The sequence below is a fragment of the Amphibalanus amphitrite genome, unplaced genomic scaffold (genome assembly GCF_019059575.1).
Source record: "Amphibalanus amphitrite isolate SeventyFive unplaced genomic scaffold, NRLGWU_Aamphi_draft 000842F_arrow, whole genome shotgun sequence".
In the NCBI taxonomy this organism is placed as follows: Eukaryota; Metazoa; Arthropoda; class Thecostraca; order Balanomorpha; family Balanidae; genus Amphibalanus; species Amphibalanus amphitrite.
The window spans coordinates 278,030-290,209 of NW_024882336.1; the positions used below are offsets into that span (position 1 = coordinate 278,030).

The window sequence follows — 12,180 nt, forward strand, 5'->3', positions numbered from 1 at the left end:
CCTATTCGTGCCATTCCATTACGCTTAATCGTATTTGTCGGAAATGACGCCTTGTGGCATATGTGGCGCATTGCGGCAAACGCGGCGCATTTTCACCCGGCGATTGAGCATGCATCCTGGCACCAAATTGCACCCATATCGGACCATATTTGACAAAACTATGCGATTTGCGGCAAAAATGGCGCCTTGTGACCAATGTGACGCATTGCGGCAAACGCGGTGCGTTTTTATACTTGTATCACAAACTCTTCCCATTGAACGAAAATCAACACATTCTCTCGCCACTATTTATTCAAATTAAAAACCTGCCCATCCGCCAATGCGAGGCACCCGCCACCGATCGGCATGCATTTAGCTCACAAAGTTTGTCGACCCCGGCTCTCAATGAAGATCTACGAACCGATCAAAATTTCATTGGCGTTCTTCCAGCGCGCCCCACGCGCAAACCGTGCACCACAGCGAGCCGAAACCTAGAAAAGGCGCTGACCCGGTCTGTCACCTATAAGGTGTGCAAATTTCAACCCCCTACGATATACCGTCTGCCCTGTAGGCCGGCTAAATTGAACCCACTACACGGCGTGGCGGACAGACAAACAAACAGACAGATGGATCCTGTTCAAATAGTAATGTTCCATGCACTTCTTGCAATGTCCGATACTTCACTTTTGCATCGTTGACCTTGTGTAACGTCATTAACCCTCGCCCTGGCAGGGCATTTTTCATAACACGGCCTGGCAGGGGGGGGGGGGGGTCGATGCGACCCCCCCTCGCGATTGGCTCCTATGGCACCTAGAAACACCAAATTCGGTAGGTAGGTGGGCCCCCTGGAGTTCTCGCCCCTGTGCAAATTTGGTTGCTCTAGGTCAATATTTAGGGGGGTTTTGGGGGGTATAAATGTAAAAATTTCGCTAAAAACAGGTCAAAAGTTTTTCGCTTATAACTTTTGATCTAATTAAGATAGAGCAAAAAGAAAAGCACCAGTGAACTCAGCACGTCAAGGCGCGTCGAAGGATATACTTTTTAGCTTGCTTAAGTGTACTTAAAGTTTTTCTTAAATTTTAAGTAAACTTAAATTAAAAAATTAAGTTAAAGTTAACCAAATTGCATCATATCGCATATCATTCGATTCGGCTGATCACCAGGAACACAATGGTACCATTTTTTAAGCTCTAGCGTCATTATGTGCCAAGTTATTGGCAAACACGTCATTTGACCTCAGTTGACCTCATTTGACCTGACCCATGGATAAGTACACCAAACAAAGAAGCACCAAGTGACCTGCTGTTGAGTACTGTGGTTTCAAAGCACAAAAGTGATAGAACGAAGCGGATATCTCCGGTATTTTCCGAATTTAGTATTTTCCCATAGGCTTAACATTACGACGTAATGACCTCTAACTGACCTCAGGTCAGTGACCTCAAAAAACCCGAACTATATGTTATACAACTCGGTTAACTTAGCACATCCTGAAAGTTTGAAGGAAATCAGTGCAAAACTGTGAGTAAGACAGGTGCAAAAAGAAATTTGAAATTTGACCATGACCTTGTACCGTAAGGTGGGGCTATTTGAGACAGTGGGGCTATTTGAGACAGTATTTAAAATTGCTGTAAAATAAAAACCACTTAAGATTCATGCTTAATTTTTTGCTCAGGCGATTTACTGCTCGATTCCACACCTCCCTGTGCAGAAATATCACACAAAAATCAAACGATCTTCATTTCATAGCGATTTTAAATACTGTCTCAAATAGCCCCACTGTCTCAAATAGCCCCACTTTACGGTACCGGTTTTTCTGACCTGGTGACCTGACCTAAGGTCACCCGGACCTGAAATTTTCAGGTCATATGTAAAAAGGTTGCCCCATAGGCTGTGCCAAATTTGGCGGCGCTGCGCGCCGCCGTTTTTACGCTATCTTCGAAAAACCTTAGGGGGGGGGGGGGTCGCATCGACCCCCCCCCCCTGCCAGGGCGAGGGTTAAACGTCCTTAGGCTTATATATGAGTTTTTCATCAATAGTTCCTGCTCAAATTGAGCCAGAGGGTCAAGAAAACCACCAATGGACTCAGGAAGACCTGTCGAATCGAGCGATATACCTACACTACAATATAACCTCCTTTGACCAGCTTCGTGACCTAAGTTCTGAACTGACCTTGACCCGAGGTCAACACCTCAAGCTGGTCTCACCCTAACAAATAGTACTAGGTCGTTCAATAAGTAAGGTAAAATGTGCTATAGCTCATTAACCTTAACAAGTTAAACAAAATAAAATATGTCATCTGAATCTACGAAAAATTTGCTACACAACGTATCCAACCGTTTTTAGGAGTTTGAAAAATTGTCCGAACACGGTCGGTATGAAAACATTGATGCTGCACCGTTCCGTTTGGGAAGTGCCGTTTTGTCAGGTGAGCCTCGAGTTCATCTCAAAACCGGCGTCGGCAGCAAATTGTACCCTGATGACGCCACATGACCATTAACAATGCTTACTGGTGGGCAGTGGGTAGTGATACGGCAGTGTAAGAGACAAAATTCTACGGCAGGCAGACCTATGCTTGCTGGACCCTCTGGATCTGGCACCATCCGTGAAATCAGCGAGGTGATGATGAAGACCGAAAGCATTCGCTTGACTGACTTCATTTACGGAGTGAAGTGTTCTGTCGAATCAGCTACAGGCATCATCAGATACGTTAAATATTTTCAAGGTCTGCCTGAGATGGATACCAAAAAGTTCACTCAACAACAGAAGGATGCCCGACTAGGCATCAGTGCGGGAGTGGCTTTGCTCTTTCAGTACAGGAATGCTGGAGTACCTATAGCCCTGATCTGGCGCCGTCCAGCTTCAATCTGTTCGGATCGCCGGAAGACGTTCTGTTTCCGGGAATAACTTTTTACGGATGAGGCAATCAAGAAAATAAAAAGACGTGGTAAAAAACATCAATAAGGAGTTTTCCGAGCGGGTTTTCAGTGTTTGTTGGAGTGCTGAGATAAGCACGTGCGCCTGAACGGTGATTGGAAGTAGGTGCGAGTTCTGAAGGCTGGGGTGGTTGACCGATGGGACCTGCTACCAAATGCTAGTTATAGCCATTTTGAAGACAATATTTCAATTAACATATGTTGCAAGTTTCATGTCGTTACACCAAAGGTGGACTGAAATAAATGCGATTTTACCTTACTTATTGAACGACCTAGTATGTCATTCGACACGTCTGAGCATGGGGAACACGATAGTTTCAGAATCGCGGCTCTGCAGTTATTTTTGGCGAAGTTATTAACCGAAAACCAAACCCCTACTTTGGGGCACTTGACATAGCCTCAAGGGTCACTGGTTGACCCCGAGACGACCTTAAAATCGGATACCGGCCCTTGCGCCTCGTAACAGCGCACGTGATCGTTTCTTTTCCACGAGGCTCCGGCTCAATTAGGGGCGAAATGGCGAAGGGGGTCGTACCCACGCACCCACCCCCTCTCGGCCACGGGACATTCCATTTATTTTGTGCATCACTGGCCTTCCGACAAACCGTGAGCCTGGGCGCAATAAGAAAATTGATAGGTCCCGCGAGGACCAGCTAAGGCATATGGTATCGCCTCATAATAATGTCGAAGGCAAAAATAATGTCTTTGTCACTAGAAATCAAAGAAGTACAGGATGAAAAATGCCAGAATGTTTGCATATTCATAATACCAAATTTATATAAAATTAAATCTACCTATATCGCCACTGGAAGTGCGGCACCATTTGCACCATCCTGCTATTGAACCGCACATTGACCTCGCATAACAATGTTAGGATTTCTCAATCGGCCGAATGAATCAGTTTAACGACTGAGCGTGATTCAATGACGGAGGTCTTACGGGGGTCAAAAGTGTACCTGGCACCTGTCCTATTGGGTTTGCAACATCTGAGCCCACTTCATTGGGGAGTCGTGCGGTCAATGGACTGTGGGGGCAGGGCTCACGCGGCGTTAACACGTAACCTATCCGTGCTGTGACCATATGGTGAAGAAGAGAATAGTGATGGCTTGATCACGATATCGGCCGTCCATACCTCCAGTAGGTATACCGGGCGTCCCGAAAAACGTTGACTCTATGAGGCTTCAATGCTTGTAGATATTTTGATTATTAATTTTTCTCATTATAGGTATACCTTTTATGTCTTATATCTTGATATCGTAACTATTTTGATTTGATTAATTCAACAGCAGATAACCTAAAATTCAAACATCTTACCTACATAAACTAGTCTGGTTTGGCTAGGTATACTTCTTCTCTTTTGAATCATGCATTGGAAGCAAAAAGCTGTATCATTCTACGGATAATTTTCGCAGTACCTACCTAATGAACTTTTAAAATCTGCGGTGCAAGTTGTTTTGATGGCATCCTTCTAACTGCAAGTTACTTTGTTCGTTTCCATGAGACCTAATATGTTTGCAAAGGGCTCGACATAAGTGTGGGTCGTTTGTATATCGCTTCTTGGGTCCAGGTTGTTTGCAACCGATCTGATTCTTTAAAATAGTCTGCAGCATATAGGTACGCGTGTGCATTAAACTGCAAACGGCCCTTGCCCCTTTTCATGAAGGCACAAAACCTTTGGCACCTGTTTGATCGACATTTCGACATTTCGACAATCGACAACCAGCAACTGACACCAAACGGATCAAACGAATCAAACGGGTGCCCAATGTTTCATCGTGGAAGGGGTGTGTTATTCATCTTTCCTGGTAGCTTTTCATATCATTGCAATTTTTGTTATATTTTATTTTGCGCGTCCCAAACGTTTTCCATTTCCATATTTTCCATATCATTTCTATATATCGATGAGCTCGCTGGTTTAACAACGACTTTAACTCCACGCACTTTATCATCGCGCTCCGAAAAGCCACCCGCCCCCTGCTGCGCATCACCTTCAAAAGCTCTTGTTATCCGATCTCTGTCACATCCGTCGCGTCCTCGCTTATTCCGCGTCCGGGCCGTCGTGGCACATGTCTCACCAGAAGCGGGCAGGTCGGCGCGGGGCGCCGTCCTGGGGTCAAGGGTCAGCGGGTAGAGGTCGGTCGCCCGGACGGCGCAGCCAGAGATGATTGCAAAACGTCCCCGGCGCCCGAGCGCCTGCCGGGGGCCGCCAACCGCCGCGGGCTTACATATAGACCCCCGGTCGGCGGCCGGCCGGTTCAGTGCGGCGTCCAGGGAGCAGCAGACATGAAGGTACGACCCGGGGGGGGGGGGGGAGGGGGCTGATGGGATGGGAGGGATGATATGTGTTTTGCTAGTTATTCCGCCATGATGTTTTGATAACTGTTCTTTTCACCGAAGCATAGGTGATTTTAGGTATATTTATGTTTGCTGATAATTATAATGGCATGTGTTTATTTTCAATTATCAACGATGCCATATTTTGTTGACATCAGATATATTATTTGATTTGATAGGACCTCTCCACATAAATCATTCTTTATTTGTCTATCATATAAGTTAAGGTTGTATTTGTAGGAACAAATGGCCTGGAACGCATATGTCGCCCGTAAAACCACATGCTCATCAATCAGATCGGAATGCAAGACATTCTCAGCATCCGTTACCCTCGAGTTGACGGCTTCCTCCCTCATTGCAGTCAATATTGTTGGTAGCAGCGCTGGCGGTGGTGTCGGCTTCGCCACAATATGACGCCTACAGTGAATCCGACTCGTACGAGGTGAGTGCAATCGAGTCAGCATTGGTTCGAGCAGCTCCAGTGAGTGCACTAAGATAAACGGTCCATGATTTGCATTGTTATTATTTTTTAGAAAGCTAGATAAGCCAATCATCACGGACCCTTTATCCCGCACCCCACGGGGGAGGCTATTCATAGCCCCCTTCCCGTTTTTCTGCAATAACTTCCAAACCGCTTGACGTATCGACGCCAAACTTTCAGTACCTTCGGCTGCACCAATTTGACACCTTGTGTCAAAATAGCCGTTTTCCCGGACGGCCATCTGGTACACATTTGGTGCACATATGGTGCAGATTAGGTGCAGATTTGGTCAAATTAGGTTCAGTGTGTCAGGTGTCTCTTAGCCCGCGCCCTGATGGGAGGCATTTTGGCCCCCATGTGGTTTTTCTTGAATAGCGAGAAGCGCCGCCAAATTTTGGTTACCTTACCGGGCATCACTTTGACACCTTCACACAAAATTTCAAGTCACAGGTCACCGCGGGTCAGGAGTTATTGAGGACAAACTGAGGTCATGTTCGAGTAAAAATGAGCAAAAAACATGACATCTTGAAACGCTCACCAATTCTACAGTTAACAAGCGATTTTTAAGTTCTTTATGTGGTTGTGTAGAAAAAGACTACGCTACAAAACTGCTATCTCGTATTTTCGAAATGTTGGGATTTTAACCCCCCCCCCAAAGAAAAAATGTTTTTTTTAAGAAAAACTCAAAAACTTTTCAATTTTTTTTTTCGAATTTCGAAAAAAAACGGAATATATGTGATAATCCCTTTTCTCTTCGATATACGTACCAAATTTTAGATCGATACCTCTTTTTTGGCCAAGTTATAGCGAAAAAAACTATTAAAAATTGATGACGTTAAATTTTTGAACCCAATTTTTAGCAATTCTGGACCACGTAGCGCAAAACAGAGACCACCATTAACCCTCGCCGGCACAGGCCATTTTGAGTCCTTCGACGGCACAAGGGGGGTGGTATGTACGACCCCTCCCCCTCGCGTTTGCCCCCTGATGGAGCTAGAGCTTCGCGAAAAAAACGAGCGTGTTGCCCGTCACGAGAGGAAGCCAATGATACCCAAAATTAAGGTCCTAAGTCATCGTTTGACCTTGCAGGTCAGGTCAATGACCTGAAAATCGGGAATATCGGGACCTGTTAGAAAGTCGTGAAGTGTGGCTGCGAAGGGGTTTTCTGGGGTGCTGATCACGAATATCGTGTTTGTTTTGATCACAGATGATGTTGTTAAGCGTTTAGACCAGGTCGGGTCAGGTCAGGTCAGGTCAACCGGTAGGGGTCGTGACGGGTATTCGTAGTACCTGTCATCCGCCTCTGACAGCTTCGTAACATGTTACGAAGGCACCAAAACTACTTCGTAAATGTTCAAATGGTTGCTAAATTCTAATTCAGCTACAAAAACTAGCCTAGAAACATGTAAAACTCGAAAAAGTGAACTGAGGTCACCATAGGTCAATGACCTGACCTGACCTTCAGGTGACCTTGACAGTTGACACCCACCCTAATGCATGGGAGCAACATCAAATCGCATTTTTCAGCGTTTGAAACCATGAAAAGCTTGCAAACGCGCGGCTAATGCGAGCCGACATACGCCGAATCGCGATTCCGGCCAAACATGGTTTCGGAAAAGAGGTCACAGGTCAAAGGTCATTTGGGTCAGGGTCATGAAATTTTCAGGGTAGGTGTAAAATTGTTCAATGCGAGGGTACTGAAAGTTTTGTCGTTATCGGCCGCTTTTTACGCGAGTTATTCGCAAAAAACCTTTGGGAGGGTTGCATCAACCCCCCCCCCCTGTGCCCGCGAGGGTTAAACTCCCCGTGACGAGCTGTATCGAATCGATACCCATTTTATGCAAAAATATCAATTTTGAAAGTTGACCTAATTTGACCTTACCTTGACCTGACCTTGACCTGACCTTCACCAAAACATAATCTCAACTGACCCCAAGGGCTGCCTGTCCCACATAATCGCATTTTGCGTATAAAATGGACCATAAAACATGCATCACATGATATTTTTTATTTGTGACCCTCAGTGACCTGACCTCTGTGACCTGACCTGGTATCAGTGACCTCAAATAGCAAAATATGTGTTTGACGAACATTTCCCTATCGATGATTTTCAATGAAATGCATTTTACTCGATTTTACAACGCATTTCTTGAAATGCCTGTAAACGGTGAAAATTCGACCATTGACCTGACCTGTGACGTCATCGGTTTGACTGAGGTCAATGAAATTGGGTCACAAGGTAGTTCCCCGTTGGGGCTATCCAACGCCGTTTGCCGCTTGTCACTTTGTTGCGTGGTTCTCGACTCTCGAGATCTTAGGGGGGGGGGGAGGCAAAATGCCCCCACCCCCATGAGCAGACCGCGTTGCTCGGCAGACCCCATCAGAGCGCGGGTTAATGAAAGATGACGCATTCATGCATTTAGAGTAGGCCGGGTCCGGTCATGTCAGGTCAACCAGGCAGCGTCCCGCCGGCTATCCAAAGTAATTGCTAGCCATCACTGACAGCTTCGCAACATATGTTGCATAGGCACTGGAGCTGGTTTTCAAACGTTCAAATGTTTGCTAAGTCCGAAGACGGGTAAACAACTAACTGTAAAAAGCTGCAAACCTAAAAAAATTAACCGATGTCATCTAGAATTTAAAGTACCGAGACCTGACCTTCACGTGACCTTGCTATCCTATAATGCATGGGGAAAACACAATGCCATATATCGATACGCTTCTGATCAAGAAAAAGACTGAAAACGCACAGCTGAAGTGCTGATAACCGTCGAATAGCTATTCCGGCCTGACATGGTCTCGAGAAAAAGACCTCAAGTCGAAGGTCATGTGAATCAGGGTCATACAGCTTTCAGGGAAGATGTGGAAACTGGACATCTCGAGAGTACTGGAACAAACGTCTCGATCCGTTGCCCTTTAATTGAGCTGCCGCCTGCCCCATAAGTGCGAGTGTTCTATGAATAAAACGACGTTCGAACGAGTTCCCGACGTTATTAGTCCCGACGTTCGAACGAGTTCAGCTCGTTAGTCAAAAAGAGTTCAATACAACCGATAAATAAAATAATGTCAATTTCATCCATCTGGTGTGCTTGGATCTTATCAATCAATACCTTCACCTCATCATTTGGTGTGCTTCTCCCATATGAAAAAAAAAAAATGTTGGGAACTTGCAAGGCTGAACTTTTGTAAGTTTGTAAGCTCAAGCAAATATGACACCTATTTAATAAAAATGCACATATCAGCTATGTTTGACACAGAAAACGTTATATATCGTCAGCCGGTAACCAAATAGACCCATCACTCAGCATCACGAGCTATAAATCTGTGAACGGCCTCAGAGTCCCCACCTCCCCATTCCGTTTATCTGATCGAGTGCACTCTAATCTGCGCTGTCATTACCATTAGCTGCTCACGACTCCAGTGCACTAATACCCTACATCTCTCACCGTATAACTAATGGGCTCGAACTGTGTCACGGGCGGTTCCCTGCTGACCGATGGTCAACAGTCGGCGGGGGCCTGCGGCGACCCACGGGCAGGAAATTATAACCTGACGAGGTGTGCATGCAGTATGAGCTATCAGCTATGAGCTATCCTTCCTATACGACGGCCATATCTCGTGGGAGAGGCTGAGCATCTCTGGATCAGCGCCAGGACTTTGTGGGCTGTAACTGACCGCCGCCGCCGCGGGTGACTGTCTCAGTTCTGGGTCGGGGTCACAGCAGGACAACTAGGACAGGAACCAGGCGGGGCCGTGGGGACGAATGGGGGCGGAAACCGAGCCGGCGCCGGACAATAGCTGACGGAAACAGAACAGCCACTGTCAGCCGGCGAAACGGGAGTCGGTGACGCTTTTCTCTCTTTCTCTGAATCCTGATATCTCACATCTGTCACTGAATCCACGATAAGGGCTTAGCCCCAGGATTCTGACACATGCATCTGATACTGACACAGACAGCTGACATTGACCCTGGTCTCGCCAGCGGGTCCCTTGCCCCGGGGCACCCAGCCGCCCCGATAATCCGATTCCGGCCCCTGTCGCGCCGCACCTCGCTGCTCCGGCCCCGTTATAATCTGTCCATGAGCTATCACTCGGAAGTCGGAGCCCGGAGCCGCCCACTGGCGGCGCGTGCAGCGGCCAGGTATCGACAGGTGGCCTGATCAGAGGACGCTGGGGAACTGGGCCAGCATTGCGACACACGGCTCACATACATACCGAGCGAGGACTGCCCGCGCCGGAGACGCCCGCGGAGGTCATTACCACACGATAATGCGTAAATCGACCTCGGTGGGCACAACCAATCATCGCGATAGTCTTGGTAAACGGTTGGGAGGAGGCGCGGCCTCCATTAGCGGCTTAAAGTTTCGTTTATTTGTCTCCCACGCTAAAATAAGTCATCGGTAGCCACGAGAGAGGCAAAAACTTACTTTACATATCAAACGGTTCGTTCTAGCTGAATGCTAGGCCGAGGGGCAGCAGTCTTGTTCATTTGCATACCGAAATGCGGATTCTAAATGTTTATGTAAGTCGTTTTACATGAACACCATTTATAATTAGACGTCATGATAGCTAGGAGTTGTGTATAATAATGCGTGCATAATGCGCGTCAGTAACACTAAATGATGCAAAGCATTATGTATATGCATACTTTTGTGCAGTTGATTACACACGCAATATGCCAAGCCAATGTAGTTTAATATGTCTTCATTGACGAGTCGCCGTCCGTTCTGTCGCCAGCCGTTCGACCCTCCGAAGTACGAGTTCGAGTACTCGGTGAAGGACGCCGCCTCTGTGAACGACTACGGCCAGCGCGAGGAGCGCGACGGCCCCAGCACGGCCGGCTCGTACGAGGTGCGTCTGCCCGACACCCGGCTCCAGCGGGTCGTCTACACCGTCGACGGCGACTCTGGCTTCATCGCCGACGTCGAGTTCGACGGGGAGGCGCAGCACCCGGCCGAGTACGACTCATCGGCGGGGGGCAGCGGGTACGCCGCTCCCGCCCAGAGCTACACACCGAGCTACCCGGAGCCCGCCAGACCGGCGTACGAGCCGGCCGAGCCTGCGGCGACCTACAGACCTGCGCCGAGCCCGCCCAAAGTCAGCTACCGCCCCGCGCCGAGCCCGCCGAGGACGTCGTACCGCCCGGCTCCCAGCCCGCCCAAAGAGAGCTACCGCCCGACCACCACCACCCCGAAACCAACCTACCGTCCCGCTACCAGCCCGCCCAGAGTGAGCTACCGTCCCACTCCCAGCGCCCCCAAAACGAGCTATGGCCCAGCTCCGAGCCCACCGAAAACGACGTACCGTCCGGCTCCCAGCCCACCGAAAGTGAGCTACCGTCCCAAAACGAGCTACCGTCCCGCACCGACCCAGGCAGCGATCGAGTACTCCCCGACATCCGAACCAACCACCACCACCACCACCACAGAGCCATCTGTGTACGGAAACAAGAAGCTCAAGTTCGCGCGCGTGCCGTCGGACGTGTACGACAAGCCGCTGTTCCGGTCTGACTACGAGCGGGCGGTGGGCAGCCGCAGCGGCGGCAGCCGGAAGAAGAAGCAGCCGGCGCCGGCACGCTACGGCCCCAGTGCCGTGCTCATCGGGTCTGACGACGACAGGTACCTGGTGCCGGGCACACCTGGCCTGCAGAAGCTGCTGGCGGCGCCGTGGGTGTCCTACAAGAAGGCGGTCGACTCGTACCTAGCCAAGGAGGACCTGGCCGACGACGGCGAGGGTGCCGGGAAGGTGACGTACGCGGGCGGTCGGGACGGCGACCATCCAGCGGAGGACTCGCACGGAGCGGCCAGCAGCGCGGTGCCGTTCGGCGCCCGGATCTCACAGAATTAGGCCGGCGCGGGAGGCGAGACTGCGCTGACTATATGATCAGTCAGTGGAATCGGAGGGCGGCTGGCGGTCCCGCTGAGAATTATCCGACCCCCCGCTGCCGCTGTTAGAGCATACGGGGTTCTTCGCTCCCTAGAGACTTGTCCAATCATAGTACAACGTTGGCTTGAATCCAACACAACTCGCTAAAACGAAATGCTCAAAAGCTTCGCTTGATTGTCTTCCCGGGTATGCCTACTTCATGGTTGGCGTGATCAGAGCGATAAAATGTAGGTATTATTTTTTCTAATCACGGTGCTGAGCTAAGGTATCCATCGTTTCATCATTGATGATTCGTTATTTATGACTGAACGAAGAACTCGGGTAGTGGGTCAGCTGCCATATGACAGCGAAGCTTGCGTCATTTATATTTATTATTGAGTGAGTAGGAACATGACGTGAATTTCTGTAGATATGATGTCGAATGGACGATGTACTCTATAGTAAAGTCAAAAGTGTGCAGGGTGACTGGCTCAGAATGTTTATTTATGACTTGGTGCTTTCGTTTCTGCTGGTTCTCTGAACGTATGATTGCTACCATTATGTGTACAATACAGAGTATTAAAGAAA

At 48.6% G+C, this 12,180-nt stretch overlaps 1 protein-coding gene across 1 annotated transcript; it reads left to right on the forward strand.

Moving 5' to 3' along the window:
* Positions 1–4,177: 4,177 nt before the first annotated feature.
* On the forward strand, positions 4,178–12,180 carry LOC122366968 (adhesive plaque matrix protein-like). Its single transcript, XM_043339678.1, has 3 exons — positions 4,178–5,201; positions 5,608–5,688; positions 10,465–12,180. Exons 1-3 carry the CDS (start codon positions 5,196–5,198, stop codon positions 11,572–11,574), a joined length of 1,197 nt encoding a protein of 398 aa, XP_043195613.1. The 5' UTR covers positions 4,178–5,195; the 3' UTR covers positions 11,575–12,180.